Source organism: Numenius arquata, chromosome 1 (assembly GCF_964106895.1).
Source record: "Numenius arquata chromosome 1, bNumArq3.hap1.1, whole genome shotgun sequence".
In the NCBI taxonomy this organism is placed as follows: domain Eukaryota; kingdom Metazoa; phylum Chordata; class Aves; order Charadriiformes; family Scolopacidae; genus Numenius; species Numenius arquata.
This window is the reverse complement of record NC_133576.1, coordinates 4,019,646-4,039,003: the sequence shown is the minus strand read 5'-3', so window position 1 is coordinate 4,039,003 and position 19,358 is coordinate 4,019,646. Positions and strand designations below refer to the sequence as shown.

The window sequence follows — 19,358 nt, the reverse complement described above, 5'->3', positions numbered from 1 at the left end:
GAATGTGAAATGTGGTTTGAAAGGCTTCTGGAATACCTACTGTCTTGGATTGAATAGAAAATAGCTGTTACCATAATCTACTATAATAACTTCAGTAACTAGACTGTACACATATAATCTGCAGATTTTTAAAATATATAGTTGACTTTATGGTCCCAAGAAGAGTCCTGGTGTGGTTCATGTTGAGTACTGATGTGCTTGCGTGGTTACAAGGCGTTTGCTGTCAACCCCTTTCAGCTATAGCTTAGAACAGTATTAAGAATCCTCACTCTGCCTTCTTTCCAGTTATTTTAGGAAAGGCATGACAAGCACACAGCATCTGCTTATCCAATGCTTTCAGACCAAAATCGAAGAAGTCTGCAAATAAAAGTGGGGGGTTTCTACACAGTGAGGTAGACTAGGCCACGGATCAGCACCTAATTGGTCACACTTTGCCATTCATATTGCCGTGCTGATTTTAATGATTCCTTTTTGAAATAAAGAAAAAAAAAAAAAAAAAAACTTGGAATTCACACAGTATACTGGGTAGAAGTCTGGAGTATATCATAATCTCGTATTCTTCAAGTGACCACTGTGCATTAGCAGTGGAACACTTCCTAATGAGTCCTGTTAGAAGTCCTGGCACACCCTTTCCTCCTTTTCTCTGTCTCCTTGGGATACTGGTAACTTCCCGTTCTTCAAATTTACCATTTCTCCAGTGGCAGGTGAGCTATCTTTAATCGCTGCTTTGAGTCACAGTTACAGTCTAGTCTTTGAGTCAGATTAATTTGCAGCCCGATTTCCATCTGGGAGAATTGTGTTGGAGCGGTGGATATATATGTTCCACACATCCCATGTAGATCCAGACTGCAGTTTCCCATATAGGGGATGGTTCCTATGTATCATGTGACATTACAGAAGTTGGGGGTAGGATAGGCAGGGCTGGCCATTCCCTTCTTGGGGAAGAGATCCCAATTCCCTACCTGGGACAGAAGATGTATCTTGCATTTTATCTGGTACTCTGAATCCATCTACACTGTGAGATTACAGACAGCTACTGCTAGAGTCTCAGAAGAGAGAGAGGGAAAAACTAATAGCTGGAGCAGCAAACTCTCACCTTGAATGTAGTATGTTTATTAGAAGAAGATGGGAACAAAAGAGAGAACTTAAAAAAAATGCTAGTATGAAATGTTTCAGTAGCAGGGTTATGGTAATAATATGTCTTATCGGTGTGAATGGGAAAAATTCTTCTTGAAAAACTTGTATTACAGATTGATGAGTTTCATTCATTGATCCATTTGTGTTGTCACTTGCAAAATCAGGCAGTAAAACCAGATAATTTATTTTTTAACTCCTGTAGGTAAAACTTATGCCCTTCAGCGTTAGCCAATTATGATCAGAATTTTGATATATATTATTTTTTTGCAAGTGTGCTTGATTTCAAGCGTCAAGCGCAGCTTTCTTCTGAAAGTTTATTATCTGAAGACAAGTGCAAGTGGGAGAGGTTATGAAAATCAGTTTCTTTTAAGTTAATAATCTCAAATGAGTGATTTTTTTTTTTTAATACTTGCTATATTTTAATATGACTTAGAACAAAATAGGGTGTCATTACCATTCTTGTTCCTGAATGTTTGGCTTGGCATTTGATGCAAGGCCTCAATTGCAGGCTGAAGTGCCAGCAGCCGAAGCTGAAAACAAGACTGCGGTGGGCAAACTCAAGGTTTAATTTCAGAAAGAGTGTTTATATTTTCCCTGGGGCCACATTAATGAGAGTCCAAACCCTAAATGTTACCACCAACACATTTTAACAGACCAGTTTCCCAGTTTTTAAAGCGTGGTGTCACCTTGCGTATTTTTCTTTTAACTTTTAACTTTTTCCCCTTCTTCTGACTTTAAAAGAAAAGCAATAAAGCTGTATCATTTTTGGCTGAATTCAGTGTCATGTTTGGGGAACACAAAGTTCTGTGTAATGCAACAAAGTCGCATTTAAAAACATTTAATCCTATCTTCTATTTCTGTATCAACTATTTTAATAATTCAGCTTTGAATTACCAGTGCAAGGCTTCGTGTTACTACAAAACACACCACCATCTGGCATGTACATATGTGTTATAGGGGTCCACATATTGATGTCCTGAATCAGCCTGATGTCAGAACATCTGTGCCATGCCTAGGATGAACTTGTGACCAACAGGTCAGTGCCAAGAGAGACAGTAGTGATGGGGTCATTGAGAGTTCCTTAGCTCAGTTTCCTGCTCCTTCAGCTGGGCCTGTTTTGTGGCTTTAATAGGATTAAAGAAACATTTACATTGAGGCTTTAGGAGCATTTTCACACTGCTCCTTTACCCAACTCAAAGAGCGGTATAAATCCAAAGGATTAAGTATGGGATTTATGTAAAGTTGTAGTGTAAGATGAGTTGGTGCACCTGGCTCTCCGTTTTTTCCTCTGTGAATAAGGCACACTGAAGCAGTGTACTGCATGTGATACAGAAGGCAGCTTGGCATTCTGTCCTGAACTTCTAAGTTTCCATAAACTTTGAAATTATTCTTTCTAAATATTAAAATGAAATGGTAGTTTCTGATGGAGGAATGTAGTATTTTAATCTATAGATCCTACTCGACATTTTTCTTCAGAGGGGCTTATGGCATTTTTCTGTCACTTCTCAATACTGAAATATCATGCATTTAACAGAATTTTTAATTTCCTGGAAATTATAGTACTCTGTCTTTAAAAACGGAAAGGGGAAAAAATACAATTCTCAGCCACTTATTTAGGTTCATTAAAATCCAAAGGAAATTGTTAAATAACCAAAATTATAATTTTCAAACTCCTTGCATAATCATTTATGCTGATGAAAGCAATTTAGTTGAAACTACATACATAACCTATTGTATGTTTTTTGCAATTACTTTAGAGTAAAATTGCCAGAGCCTGAAATTCTTTACTTAAGTTAAAACCGGTTCATATATCCTTTTGTGCCTCACTGTATAAATCTACAAAGACCGAGATTATGCTTCTACTCTTTAGTCAGGCGAGATTCCAGTTGAAACTGAAATCAAGTAGTGTTATTGCTGAGAAAATATTGTGCTATCAAAGCCAAAAGGGGAAAAAATAACAGGATGAATTATAATGTTCAACAGTATGATGACTAGTTACTACTATTTCAAAACTACTCTTGTAATGTAGATATATTGTGTCTTTAATCCAGTGCGCATCATTATAATTACTGTAAGAGGTATGTCAGCTTTGGATTTCGTCTGCAATCACACAGTCAGTCATCTTGCTCTGTGGATATAGTCTGTTCACATTAATAAAGATTTACTGTGTACACTGTACTAATGTCACCCAGACGTATCCATCGGTGGATAGCGGTGGTGGTTTTCACATCATCAGGTGATTAAGCAACGCCAGAGGTCCAGGGCAATGCGATGTTTGTCATACGGGGTGCCTCCATCCTGCAAGTATTTGATAAAGAAACAGATGAGACTTCCATATTTCTTTCTGTTGTCCGCTAGGAAAGGTGTGTGACAGGAGGAAGTGATGTATCCTTACACACCTCCTGTCCCCTGCAAGTGAGGCTCTCCTGCGTTATTCCTGATTCATTCTTCAGTGTTACAATTGAACAGTGTTTTATACTGCGCTTCTGGAAATCTGAGAATTATAACCAGATCCTTTCTTTTGAGATTAAGTAGAGAAAAAAAATCAAAGTTCTTAATTAGATGTGTGGAGTTACTCATTGTTAATGTGACTCATGACTATTGTCCATAGGCATTTTTATGAGAGCTTTAGGTTGACTAAGAAAAGCTAAAAAAAAAAAAAAAAAGAAAAAAACTATGGATCCTTGTGTATGAATGAACATGAATACCCTTATTTTACCATCCTAGTGAGAAAGGTAGACGGGTCAGCTGAATTTTGGAGGTTAGACACTTAATATCCTGTTAGACTGAATAAATTAATGCTTTGAGGATGAAGACTTGGTGAAGATTTTGTCATTCCGATTAGACTAAAAGTTTTATCCATTTATTAACTTTTTCTTTCAAATTTATTTAAATGCTTGTAATCAAATCTGCATTCCAATGATTTGTATTTCACTGACATTTCTTAATTCATAATTTTTGAGTATGTATAATTAGGTATTTTGGTAACACAGCACCAGTTATAAATTTTCTTTTTTTAATTTAGTGTAATCCACATTGCTTTGTGCTAGATGTAGAGTTTAATCAGTTCAGTATGATCAACTTGGATTAATTAAAGCTAAGAAAATGCATGTATATGCTTACCACTGACTTAATGCTGAATTTATCACAGATTCACTGCAGACTGATTTTCCTTGTTGAATTTCTTCATGTGAATGCATCGTCTTTAATCTACAATGGTAGTTTAAGAAAGATATCTGTATTTCATGTGATATCATCTTTGCCTATGCCTTCAAGTATATACTGATTCGTCCTGTCACAGCATGCAATTAAAGTTTCATTAAAATGAACACTGAAGAGGTGACTGTTAAACCAAGCGTTCCTCAAAACTAAGAGGTAGGATATTTCTCATGCTACTTCAGTATGTTCCAAACTCCAGTGTGTTGTTAGGGGACACTTGGCTTTAGAGATAGCTAGTGGCATATAGTATCACAGTTTCACGCGAACCGTTAGATAATCATAATTCCAGTCTCCTTGATATCTGAGTAGAATAACTACAGTCTGACTCCATATGTTATCTGTAGTTTCAGCTTGGTATTGTATTTGTATTTGGTTTTCACCTCCCAGTCTAAAACAGTGATTCTCTGTGGTGTGTATTATTAACCACCCATTGTATTTCTTCTTAGAGGTAAGGAAGTTGTGCTCATGGTGAATCTCCTATTAATGAAGAATCACATTAGATATATTTGTTTAGAGAGCACTCGTGGCAATGAAATAGCAGTTAAACAACTGTGGAAAGTTTTACCTTATGGTTGCCCACTCGTGCATGTTATTAGGGTAGTTTTTTCAGTTTGCATCCACTGCCAACACTTATGATGCAATGATTATTTCTATTTTACACACTTATTCCCTGATGGTGTAAAATACGTTCTGTCAGTAATTAAAAAAAGATATTATTCTTATTAGTACCTTTATTTTCTGTTTGCTTTTTAGTTAGGCTTAATTAATCCAGTTCTGTAGATACCATTTTAATACTGCAAGGCAGTTCTGTGAGCGTGACTCACCATGAGCCCATCAGATAACTTTTTTTTTTTACTAGGTTTGATAACAATAATGATTTTTATATGTAGGAAGATTCCTGTTGCTTTTTACCAAACATGCTTCCCCTGGATTAATTTGGAACGTGTATGCATACTGAAAAACGAAGCAGATCTTTGGTACCAGATCTAGCACCCGACCCTGTAGTCAGGGCTTTTCCAGAAGCGTAGTCTGATAGTCTTCATGGACTTTCCTGAAGAGATGGTAATTTGCAGTTATGAAGCTCCACGGAAGCCCTGTGCAATCTCTGCCGGGTCATTTGTAGCCATATTAAAACAGCATGTGATGGTGCCTACGACTGTCTTGGGTACTTAGTACAGCTCAAGATTTTTAAAAAAGCTATTAAGGACTTCTGTTGTCTGTGAGGACTAAGGATCTGACAAGCCTAGATAGAAAGCAGTCTTGAGTCACTTACAAATCCTTTATTTAGTTGCTGTTGTACATCTCTAGTTCCTTCTTCCATATCAGAGGAAGTGATCTAAGTAATATGGTCCTTAGTTAACATTGTGGTTAGTCTTCTGCTTTGTGCCTACCTTGCAGGGACTGTAATCTAATGTACATCAGAAGCTATACAGACACTTACCAGAACCAAATGCTAACCATTTATTATTCAGAGATTTTGCAGACAGTGCTGAGTTCCATGCTGGGTAGAATCAGATCTTGCTCAGGAGGACATACAGCATAGATTCACTCGCGTGGCTTCATTTGTAAAACAATCATAATAGCATTCACAGAAGTATAATGAGAGTTAAGATGTTGAGTATCAACAGGGACAACGTAAAATTGTTTTGAATAAGTAGGGGATAATCAGTATCTCTGTAATTTGTGTCTAGCTCAAATGATTTCTTGCTTTTTTTGTTATTGCTGTTGTTGTTGTTGTCACAACCAGTAGAAAATATCTTGCCCGGACAAAAATATGAATTGGTCCTGTGTGGCATAACAGGGTTTATTTGAAACCAGCCCAGTCTAAGCCAGTGCTACTCAGCCTGTAGTTTGTAACTATTAGAAGCAGTCTGCAAAATAATTCCCAGCTCTACTCTTTTATTAATTCAAATGCAAATTCATTTTTCATTTCATATACAGATACCGAATGTAATTGTTTTGTTATTTATTTTAATAGTGGAAGTGATTTTTGTTTTCCTAATTTTTAAGTAGTCTATTTAATACTCTTCAGTCATTAAACAAGAGAAGGATACAAGGTGGTGATATAGGGTTGTTGTTTGGTTTTGGTTTGTTTTTTTTTTTTTATTTAGAAAGAGAAGCAGGAAGTATTGACACTAAAGTTAGGGGTGTATTAGTAGGGGTTTCCTCATAAGGGGGAAACAGAAATGGCAGACTGCATTTTGTTTTAATGCCCATAAATAGAAGTGAATTTTAACAACTTCACAATTCCCTGTAGCTTTCATGTCAGCATTTTAAAAGCGCATGATCTTGGAAAGAACAGTCGAAGGCTGTGCATATCAACAGATGCAGAGTGGAACATCACTCCTCAGCAGCGAGAAGGAAGGGATCAGTATTAAAAAAATCTGACTTCTTAAATTTAGCCAGTCTTTTCCATGCATCTTATATTCTGCCACAAGGAAGACACTTGTTTTCTACTAGTTCAACAAGTTTTTGCGAAAGTTCCTGTTTTGGAAACCTTTAAAAATCAATGAGATTTCTGTCCACATAATACATGGGTGACTTTAATAGCGGGAGAGGTTCTACTGTGGTCAAAGTTTTGCCTGCATCCAAAAGTTTGCAGCTTCAGGGCATCAATTTGTAAGATTAGGCAAGTGCATTTCATTGTATAAGATGCTTAAGTACTGCTTGCATATATATCTGTACATTTGTCTTAAGTATGTTGAATCTGATCGCTAGATCAATCAGGAATCATAGTAGCAAATATGGTAACTCCATATATTTAGTGTGTGACAATAGTCTATAAATAACTTGGTTGAGGAATCCTATGTTCCTAATCTGTTAAGTAGATAGGTGACTCCAGAGGTTGCTCATGTGTTTCTACACTTAAATATTTCCATTATTATTTTTGTGGGTTTAAATAATGCCCATTTTTCACCTTCTACAGCAGTGTGTTCAGGTACTGCAACCATTTTTAGTTCCTTTATGCACTCAATTGAGTTTCCTTGACTGAAAGCAAATTTCCTTCTCTTATTTATATGAAGGAAAGTTAGTGTTTTCTTACATTCCTGTGTCCAACTGGGAGACAGTGGAGATTCTGAGAGGGTTGACAGGGTGTTTTCCCACCACCTTCAGCAGACTAGGCAAATCTGTTTTAAAGATGTGTCCAACATATGGTATTATTTTAATGGTTTCACTGATCAAGTTCAGAGCATAAAATCCTTAAGGTTTAGAAGTTGCAGCATTATTTATTTAAGGAGAAAGAAACATTTTCACATGACAATATAATTTATTAAACATCACTCTTTCCTAGAGGTTCAGTCTTGAACACTGATGGCTTTCTAATGTGTAGCAGATACTGTATAAATTACAGCCACGAAGAAGCTTGTTTTTATATACTTAGTAAGTGTTATCAATAGTAGAAATTCACAGGTGGACAGACAAAAATGTCCTGTTCTGGGATTAACTCTAAAATAAGCTCTGCTACACATATGCACCATATGGATCTGTTTTCCTTCTCATCCATTATAGAAATGAGAGGAAGTAGTTCATTGTTTCCTCATCCAACTCTCAGATTTGCAGGTTCCTCAAGGTAATAATTTTTTTATATGGCCTATTTAATGTGCTAGGGAATTTTTTAAAGCCTTCTGTTGAATCTGTGGGGAGAAGTTCATGTTAGTGCACTGGGAAAGCTTTCTAAAACTATAGTTTTACTAGAAAATATAATCGTGTAGCTGAATGTCTGCAAATACAGAATTTTTCAGAATCATGTCAGGCTTGTTCACTGGTGTGGGTTAGTTGGGGGTGGGGAGGAACAAAAAAACCCAAGCACTATACATCATAAAAATTGTAGCAAACAAACCCCTCATCTTTGACTTTTCCTCAAAGAGGGCCATCTACCGATCAAAATATGAGAAGACATTATGTTTATAAAAACATTTATTTGCACTGCAATGTTCTGCTGAATGCTGAGTTTGTTAGCCAATATCCAGTACAGTGTACGCAAAGAATCCTAACGCGAAGTTGCAATAGTCCATTTCAATGGATTATTGCACACCATGAATGGGGGCAGGAGGAGTCCGCAAAACTACGATTTTAAGCATACAAGAAAACCCATAATTTTCCTTTAAAAATGTTTAGAAAGTGGCTGCAGGTTTAAAATGCAGTCATCTATCCACTTAGCACTGAAGTTCAAACCATTGTTCAGAGAGACCGTAACTGTATTTTGTAAGGCAGACTGATGCTTTAAATGTTTTAAAGAAAATATTACATATTATTACAGATGTACATATAATTAGGCCAAACAGAAATACCCAAACGTGAATCCATTTGCAACATCAATGGTTGACTCTAAGCAAGCGGTTCTGTTACATCTTCATTAACTGCTCCATCGGTAGCCCATTATATTTTTAACATCCTGTTGGCTATGTGGAATAGTACATTTCGAGTTCCTGCGAAAAGGAGAGTGTCACTGACAGAACTTTTTAGTAAATCGTTTACATGCATGAACAAATCAAGAGTCATAATAAATTCTTCCTCCTACTTAACTAAAGTGTATTGCTGATTCCACTGTTTTGAAAGGGACTTGAATTTTTTTTCCCCCTGATCCTTAAATACACAAATATTTAGGAAAGCAATGCGTCATCATCAACGCTTTTGACTGGTGTTCTGTTCCCCATGGACACATCCATCTAAGCATTGATCAAACGATGCTAAGTTAGAACTATAGAATAAAATGGAAAATTATTTCAGAGTCTTTACATGGAAAAATGTAAGTTGACTATTGTTAATTTAGGCTTTTATTTGTTTTCTGCAAAGATGAGGACATTTAATGAAATTATCAAAAAATAATAATCTGAAGTAGGTTTGTCTTCATTCTTTAATTTATACTTACTGGGTCATTTAGAAAAAAGGCTTTTAGTTAGAAAGTTTATATAATACAAAACCATATAGAAAAATAAGAAATAGGAATTAGTTATAGTGTGTTTGCAAAGAGAGAACAGAAAAAATCTTGGTAAGTTTAGCAATAATGAAAATACTCAAGGAAATGAAGTCTAAATAAAAGAAGATAAACTTTGACAAATATTACAAGAAAATCTTAATTGCTTTTACCTACAATGTTAAAACGTCCCCTTTCTACTGAACATTACTTAGAAAGGGGGTAGGAAATACGTAGGATTGGTCATACTACTAGTCCTTTGAAAAAAATATCATGATGCAATGATGATGTCTGTAAATAATTACTTGTGGCTAATCAATATTCAACTTCAAAGAATTACCTTGGTAATGAATCCTATTCAGCAGCTAACAAGCACCTAGTTACAAGCACTAAATGAATGGAAACCCTTTATATCAGCGTCACTAATCTAGGCCTGCCAAACTCAATCTTCAGAACGTGTTCTCTTACAATACAACGCAATCTCTGGGTTTTCAATTCCCCCAAACATTCATTTTGCATTTGAAATTTCCAGTCTTTGCATGAACATAATTTTCTTCAACTGAGTGACAAGGATGCTTTTCAGGACTTTGAAGTCTTCCCCCCAACCCCAATCCTTTACGAACAAATATAAACATATATATCACTGTGCTAGATATTTTTCTTGGTGTACTTCTTTGCATGAGTTTCGTAAGAAATCAGCAGGACTCAAAAGCTGATTTCTGATTTTATGGTCTTTAAGGGAAATTACTCAGCTTCATTAAATAATAATGGCATGATTATTTTTTTATTTATTTGAGAGTGTACATATGTGTGAACAACTACGAAAAATAACAGTAATTAAAGTAAAATTAAAATTAAAAACGTTTTACTCAACTTCTTTGCTCTTTTTCAATCTCTGGTCATTGCATTTGTTGAATCTCATGATAAAAAGAAGATTGCAACTTTTACTCATGTTGGTATTACAGACCTAGAATAGTGAGCTGAACTGCTTTTGAATACATTAATCATCATTTGAAGTACAGTTAAATTGTTCAATACATATTGGTATAAATGTAGCTACCATTTTGTACAGCTACAAATATATTTGGTATTGAAATTTTGAAAAATAAACTTTTAAACATCTTCACGTTTATACAAAAGGGAAAACTGAAGAATCATATTTAATATTAATTTTGCTTTCTTCCCTTTTCTGGGTGAACTTCAGGCCATAATGAGAGTAATAACAAAGCATATCTTTACTGTGGGGAGATCAGAATTTCATCCTGAAATCTTCAGTGCTAAACCTAAAATTTTATTTTCCATAAGATATTTTATTAGTTACTAGTAATGGATAATATAATTCTGACATGTAGTATTTATTTATAGAGTTCTTACTGGGTTTCTCTTCTAGCAATTTTAAATGTTTAATGGGTTGGAGAATAGTCAATAGAGGAAGCTAAGCACATATGCCATGAAAAGTTATCTATTTGCAGGTAGGTATTACAAGGGGAAAATATGGAGAATGTGTGTTGTCAGTTATTTTCTGCTTTAGGCATCGGCCATGTAGACTTTCATTTCATTTTGCAGAAAATTTGAGTCGTATGATAAAAGCTAAGAAAGCGTACAACTAAGAATAATTATTAACTGTGGTTTGAGCTACGGGTTTATGAAATGATGCAGGGGAGGGTGGATCAACTTAAAGTAAAATATAGCAACCTGGGATGAAAGTAGTCACCTGGTGGCAGTATTCTGCACAGTTACATGTGAGCCGCCTTTTTATTTCCCAAGTCAAATTCTTGCATCCAGTGACGGGAGTTCTGCTGAGGCCTATGCCTCCCTTCAGGGCATGCCTCCCATGGCTGAAAGGCACATCATTCTGGGTGGTCTACGGATATGACTGAGTTGGGACCCCACAGGGAGTCTTATGCTGTCATCTTTGGCCAGAAGGATGGTGGAATCACACTTAGACCTCAAAAGTGGACTGAAGGATTAAACAGAAGGGAAAAAGCAGCAGTGAATGTGTTAGAATGTCCTGCAAGAATCAGCTCATTTTTGGAAAATGAATGTCTCTCAGTGATTGTAGGAATTTCAGGAGTGGTATAGACCCTACGGAGTTCAGGAACTGCTTTTGCAAATCTTAGATAGCCAGTTCCTCAGTAGGTTATATATAAGAACATAGAGAAGCAACCTCTGGCTCTTAAAAAAAAAAAAAAACAAACAACTGTCCAGAGTTAAAAAGATACCGTTGACTAACTAAAAATAATGAAGCTCAGGAAGATTTAAACTTTGAGCTAATTAAATCTGTGCCAATGGGGCACACTGTACAGAATTGGGAACTGGATAGATTTTGTATGGTGGAAGAGAAACGTTGGTTAGTTATAGCACCAGGGATGGTGTGATGTAGAAAATTGCCCTCCCGTGTGGTAGATCTGGACCAACACAGTGTATTTTTCAGAATCTGTAGAACTAGAACGGTTGGGTTGGGTTGGTTCTGCAAATGCTCCATCCCTAATATGTTGTTCATACTGATTACATTTGCATATGAGTCACATTCAGTTTGAATTTGCCAGATGTCCATTTATGTTTGTTTAAATAATGACATCATTCCATGAAGTGAACAGGATCTAAAAATATAGAGGGAAGACTGTTTAGAAAACCAAATTTTAAAATGCCTTACTTATATATTTTCATATCTCATGGTATATTATGCAAGCAGAAGCATAGCAATGTTGAAGCACCGTTCAAAAAAATGTGTCCGTTGCTAACACTTCATTAAACAATATATTATATAACGAAGCTTCACTGGATTTGTTTCTGTTTCCTAGTCAATTCCTCCATTAATGGGAATGTTCTGCTTCCCAATACACTGGCTTTGAAAATGGTACATTTGAATGTAATTTCACTGCTTCTTATGTTGTGTTATGTGAAGATCCCGAGTATTTTCAGAGTGTTTTGTCATTTACTGTAGCATGGAAGAATTTTAAAACGTACTGCTCAAGGTAAAGCTTATACATAAACTGAGGAGACAAGGGGCAACTGAATTCTGAACTTTTATGTTATTGAATCCACATAAACCTTGTACAAGCAGTAAACTTTTCTTATGGACAAAGGGAGACTACCAACTAACCACTTGAGTTCAACAGAGACTCCCCAAATGTGTACTTAATTCGTTTGAGACTTATAAAATCTTTCTCGAGCCTAAAGGCATTCTGGTTTGTTCGTATGGCAGCCAACCACTGCACGCGTTAAACGTTTACGTTAGTACTTGGTGAAATAAATTTAACAGTATACGGTTTGAGATCGCTGCTTAACTAACGGAAGTTAACGGCAGCATATCAGAACACACATCTGGTAAGCTACTTGCATCTCTTTAAAGTAGAGTCTGCAAGAAACGAAAACGGAGAGTTTAGCCTAAGCTCTTGGGTAAAGCTCAATAAAGAAAGAACTATCTAGGAGTATAGATGGTATAATACCCAATAAAAGGAAACCATTGAAAATCACGTTCATGCTAGGATCCTCCAACTGATACGTCTACCAGAAGCAGCAGAATTTGATGACATAATACGTTTAGAGAAAGAGGTTTCTCATGTTCTTTCTTAAGACGTAACAGATGATTTTATGTGAATTGCACTATATTTGCCCGTTCCCCAGAGAAATACAGGTCACAAGCACAAAAACATCTGCGAGCTTCCCCGTGCAAAATGTTCTTTATATTTGGACCAGAGACGAGGAAGGAGGTAAGATATCTTTCAAACCAGAAGAAATGCACCATCCCGATAGTGTGATTATGGTGTTCATTTCTTCCAGACTCTCTTTTCTAGATACAGCTTCTTCAGAGCTTGGTTTGGTGTTTCTAAATCTTTCATTTTCTTGTCAGTAGCAGCTGGTACTTAAATATATCAAGAGCAGACTTCTCAGAAATTTATTTGAACTAGATTAGCTTTAAAATCTGTTGTAAATCAGTGGGCTAGGTTCACATCAGGCAACGTATGGAGCAGTAATTTCTGCCTTTGCGAAGAGATTCAAGAATTCGCACAACAGGTGGGAATTTGCAGGACAAAAAGAAGTGCAGGCAGACATATTACTGAAAGAGTGTTTTATGATTGTGTGGCTTCTAGAAAATACGTGTGTTCTCCTTGTGACTACATTTTACACATTCATCTCTGTTGAAACACAATGCTAAAATATTCGGTCTACCAGAGCCTGGTTTTGCATGTTAGAGGAACTTAAAGAGCAGCAAAGCACAGGGTCATGAAAATGTTTGCCTTTGTGTACTCAATCACAGCACTGCAGCTATACCCTGAGCGCGTTTTCAAAGTCAAGTGGGAACATATCTCTGACTTTGCCTTGGATTCTGTATTTAAAAGTTTATCTGTTATAAAACAGAATGACCATTCAAGTGATTTCTAGAGCAACTAACAGAGCATGTATGTGCAAAGAGATACCGTAGGATCAGGGGTTTTGTCGCAAGCTGTAATTAAAGCTGTGAGTGCTAGACATGCGAAGTACAATATATTTTTTGAAAAAATACCGCCATTTGCAGATGATTGCCAACAGTCTGCTAGACTAGTTGCTGTAGTCTGCCAGGGCCATGCGGCCTCACATTAGCATTTTGCTGGTGTTACAGAGTTTGAGACATTGCTTATTTCATTGAATTTCACTGAATTTTTAGAGTTGGAAGGGACCATAAAGATCATCTAGTCCAACTCCCCTGCCGAAGCAGGATTGCCCAGAGCATGTCAGAGCATGTTACTCAGGACTGCATCCAGGCGGGTCTGGAAAATCTCCAGAGAAGGGGACTCCACACCCTCCCTGGGCAGCCTGTTCCAGGGCTCTGGCACCCTCACGGTGAAGAAGTTTTTTCTCATATTTGAGTGGAACCTCCTGTGTTCCAACTTGTGCCCGTTGCCCCTCGTCCTCTCACTGGCAACCACTGAAAAGAGTCTGGCTCCCTCCTGCTGCAGCCCACCCTTCAGATACTTATAAGCATTGATAAGGTCTCCCCTCAGCCTTCTCTTCTCCAGGCTAAAGAGTCCCAGCTCTCTCAGCCTTTCTTCGTAAGGGAGATGCTCCAATCCTTGAATCATCCTCGTTGCCCTTCGCTGGACTCTTTCCAGTAGTTCCCTATCCCTCTTGAATTGGGGAGCCCAGAACTGGATGCAGTATTCCAGTTGTGGCCTCACCAGTGCAGAGTAGAGGGGGAGAATGACTTCCCTCGACCTACTGGCCACACTCTTCCCTATGCAGCCCAGGATTCCGTTGGCCTTCCTGGCCACAAGAGCACACTGCTTGCTCATTGTCATTTTGCTGTCTACCAGGACCCCCAGATCTTTCTTTTCAGAACTTGACTCCAGCAGGTCCACACCTATGTGGACCCAGGCACAGCAGTTTGACAGAAGTGCAGAGCTGGACTTCTTCCACATTCCATTGCTTCCTTTCTCTTGAGTGGCATAACTTTTATGTCTTATTGGCCTTGTACCGCTACCTTTCCACCTCACTGTGTCATTGTTATGTATGTATTTAGTTGAATTTGTGGCTGTTTGAAGCATAGTCCAGTTGAAAACATCTCTCAGTCGTGACATTATTTATTTGACATTTGAATTTTAAAATTCAAATGGAAGGAATTCTGCATTGCATTTTATTTATTAGTGTTATGATATTAAGAAATTCAAATACCTTTTAGTAAACCATATTTTTATGTCATTTATACAACATAACCTACCAAGTCTTGTTATTGTGTTCTTATCTTTTTTTGGTGGGGAAGAAAGGGCCATTGTCTTTACTGCAAGTAAATATATAGATCACACTGTTTGACAGTAGGGGACTCCAATAAAACGTTGGAATAAACAAAGTAGGCAGAAAATATTACCACTTTTCCTCTGGGAACTATTTAAACATGCTGCCATGTAAATTAACAGTAGATTTGAATTTTTTGATATCCAGTTGTATGTGGTATTCATTTTAAAGCAGAAGCAGTATTTTTTATAAAAGCAACAGCTGCAGTTTTAAAAGATGCTGTGGGGATTTATCTAGTCTGGCAGCTAGACTTCAGCTTTTTCAAATTTCTTGTGTAGAATTTCACAGCTGTTGGAAAGTTACTTTTAGTCTTATGTACATTTTATTTTGAAGAAACTCAAATACTTCATTAAAAAGTTGTTACTAAATCGCGCGCATGGAAGTTACTTAGATTTTCTTGTTGTTGTCACATTTGGTTGTTGAATTTTTTTGTTGAATACGGTTGATTTTTTGTTGACAATCCCTGTCATTTATTTCCAGGTTTTCTTAAATTTTTTTTGTCTTTTTTTTTTTTTTATTTCAACAGCTTGATCAAGTCGTCCGTCAGAGAAATCTATATAGTTTGGAACTTTTCCTCTCATGTGCACAGAAACAGTTAAATGTTTTATTAAAGGAGGAGCCAACATCTACGGAGGAAAAGCGAGAGACTGGCATTCTCAATACTCCTGATACAGTGTGATTTGTAAAGCTGCAAAGTTCAATCTGACAAATGATGAATATATTCTAATATTGGGATTGTACCATTGGTTCAAGATTGATCAGATCCTATGCTTGGCAGAAGTATTTGTGGATGATGTTCTTCTATTTATTTATTTATTTTACTACTAGTATCAGATTGCAAATATGGGAAGGAAAAAAAAACCCTGATTTTTTTTTTTTTTTATTTATGATTTTTCTTTCATTATATTTAGTAGCCCGTGATTGAAGTTCTAGGTGACTGCAGCTGTGATGAAAATATTTCCCTATTATGTCTGTTTCAGATGAGGCATCACGTGTTGATTTAATTTATCAATATTTTTGATCTTTTAAAAATGGAGAAAAACATTTAGTTGACTATAGATGCAAATCCATCTCTATTTCCAAAGCATATGCCCAAGTTCATTGCCTCAGCTGAGCCTGAGGACCTTCTTATTTCTTACTACATTTGATGTATAGCAGAAGAATCAGAACTGATATATGAGAGTTGACGTGCATTTTTATAAGCAACTCCAGCTCTGGTAATAGAAAAGTTTAAAAACTAAACAGTGCATCTTTTTAGAGTAGTGCAAAACATTGCCATAACCAATGTATAGTATGTATTTTATTTCTGTTTTAAAAGCTAGCTTGATTCCAAAAGTCATTTTCTCATGAAAATGCGATTAATGTGACTGACCTCAGTTCCAGGAAGAAGATGTATGTAATTATGTGGAGACTGATACTGCACTGCCTCAGTGGAATTTCTGACGGAATAAGGAGTGCAGCTTGCTGACCTCAGATGCCCTTTCTAAACCCATTGAAGGAAGCGGAAAAACTCCCCACTGATATTATTGAACTTTGGATCAAGTCATAGGTCTTTCTAGTCTTGCTAACGGCGGCATGGAGTGGAATTTCTGTGCCTACACTCTCTTGATTGTAGATTTGGGGCCTTAGTTATAAAAGAGTTCTGAATGAAATAAGGAAAAATAAATGTTCATGCTTAGAAATGTAAATAAACGGAGAATGATATCTCTTCTGGTGACCTTGTGATTCAGTGGGGGACTTATGGGCATTTTTTAGTATGGTTCTTGTTATTCAGTGGTGCTTGTGTGGTTTTTTTTTGTTTGGCTGTTTTTTAGCATCAGCCCTCACTTTCCATAAATTGCTTTTTTATAGCCATAAGGAAACAGCAAATGGTTGAATATGTATTTGGCAGAATGAAATATGGATTGCAGACAGCTTAGCGTTTCATTTAAAACTTTTTCTGTGCTTCATTTTTGGAATCAAAACCAAGGGTTTTGTCTTCTGTATGCAAAATTTCACTGAAGAAGTAAATAATGCTGATTTTTCTAGATGATGACCTCACCCTACAAACGGATGAAAATCCAGTGTTCATTTTGATATTTCTTGATTGACTGATCAGTTCCCATTTCTTATGGCAGACAAAAAAATAGTGTTAATGAGTCACCTACTTATCGTTCCTAAGCCAGTGAAATTCTTGTCTTTGTCAATTTAACCAAAGATGACATAGATGTTGTCATGGTTTAACCCAGCCCGCAGCTAGGGCCACGGGGCCGCTCGTTCATCCCCCCTTTCTCCCCTAGGAAGGGTAGGGAGAAGAGGGAGAAAAGTAGAGGAAAGGAAAAAAAACCTCGTGGATTGAGATAAAGATAGTTTAATAGAACGATATCAGAAAAGGAAAATAACAATAATAATAATGAAACAAGTTACTCTGACCACCCGGTGATTTGGCACCATCCCAAACAGTGATCACAAGTACCCAGCCCCCAGCTAAACCCATTTATATCCTGAGTATGACATCCGTGGTATGCGATATCCCACTGGCCATTCCTCCGTTCTGCCTGTGCTTCTTCTCAGCTTCTATGGGAAGCTGAAAAAAGTCCTTGAAAACTATAAATGTCGCCTGGCAACAACTGAAACAATATGTTGACGTTCCTTTCATACCAAATCTGAAACACAACGACCACTAGAAAGAAAATTAACTATCTCCCAGCTGAAATCAGGGCAGGTATCCAGGTAGGTTTTTTTGGAAAATAGAGACAGTGCGAAATGAAATTATCTACTTCTGTCTCACAATCTATGTTTAATTGTGGAAATGTGGTATGACCAGATTCCTAGATGAGCTTCAACATTATTGTTTCTTACTTCTAGGCCTGTACATGGAATAGCATTCCTTTTTACTAAAGACCTCAAACTGTTCCCCATCAAAGCCAGAGCCTTAGATAACATATGTGACATCCCTTTTTTGGCAATGGGTTATAAATGTGCCAAACAAACATTGGCCTGAAAAACATTTTTTACGTGGGTATAATTTGGGCCTTCAGTTCAATTCAATGTGTTTGCAGGAACTGCTGAAACAAATGTTTTTTCTTTTCTGCAATCTGTCCAAGAATATTGTTCTTCTAAGGCTTCAAGAATTGATGACTTACCTGTTAGTATAGCTTAAGCACAGATTTCTTTATTAATTTTTAAGCCTACGTAAAATTAATAATACTGTTGCTGAATTAGGGTCACATTTGAACAGTTGAACATGATGGTGAAACCATCTGAGCTGCACTCCGTTTGGCTCAAGTTTCGTATTTGCCTTTGAAAGCGTATGCTTCCTCAGCTAAAGGAAAGCGCTGAGGTGTGTAGACTTCTCCTTGTAGACATTACCTAAGCAGTTCACTTGCCATGGTGATGTAGTGGCTAAAAACGTCCTCATGAAGCTGCCTCATATGTGGAGCAAAAGGTGAAGTCTTGCTTTACGCCATTTGCCACAGATACACATTTGCCACGTGCCCCATGGTAGGTTATGGTGTTTATATTTCTGTGGGAAGCATTGCTGGCACTGCATTATAAAGACCTATAGTAATGTCCAGAAAGGGGGGGAGAATCAACTGTAGGTGCTGGTGACAGCACAGTATTTAGCAAGACAAAATAAAGATGATTAATTTTTTTTTTATTGATCTTGTTTATTGTGGTGTGTATATTTAAACTTGTTGTGTCGCCTTTAAGTGACAGGACATTCTTTGATAATAATCACATTATTATCCTGTGATAATAACAATAATTTCCTGTGACAGATGTGGTCAGTATTTCATCCGCGTCTTACATGCGGTGTAATTATAACAATTTTAATATGCGTCAGAGATTCACATTTGTTTATATTGCCTGTAATTCCTCACATTTCAGACTTACAAAACCAGCATTTTTTAGATGCTTTCCATTGTCCAGCGTGGATAACGTGATACACAAAGAAAGTGTTATTGAATAAACACTCAGACTATTCTAGGTTTTTTGAACTCTGAAGGATGTTTCGGTTTTTGTAGTACTACCAAATTAGGGCATAGCTGAGACTTCACATTGCTTTCACTATGCAATTTTTCTGAAGGATAGCTGGTCATGATGATACATGGCCAGTCTCTATTTTTGTGGCAATAATTTTGAGAATTCTATTACTTAAACACCCCACTCCTTTATTGTGACCATAGATTACATATTTAGAGAGTGATTGTGAATTTCTGGCTCCCAGGAAGTCATCAGGAATTCTGCTGTTGGTTATTTTCAGCTCAAAATTTCATCCTTCCTCACATTTTTTGCAGTTGTGACTATGATGAATATAATGCCAACA

At 36.8% G+C, this 19,358-nt stretch overlaps 1 protein-coding gene across 1 annotated transcript in view; it reads left to right on the top strand.

Annotated features, from left to right (window-relative positions):
- Positions 1–18,692, top strand: part of CCDC91 (coiled-coil domain containing 91) — a 158,787-nt gene extending 140,095 nt beyond the window's left edge. Inside the window, exon 13 of the mRNA XM_074155405.1 lies at positions 15,576–18,692. Within this exon, the coding sequence (XP_074011506.1) occupies positions 15,576–15,728 (153 nt within the window). The 3' untranslated portion in view covers positions 15,729–18,692. The remainder of the gene's footprint in view (positions 1–15,575) is intronic.
- The last annotated feature ends 666 nt before the right edge of the window (positions 18,693–19,358 follow it).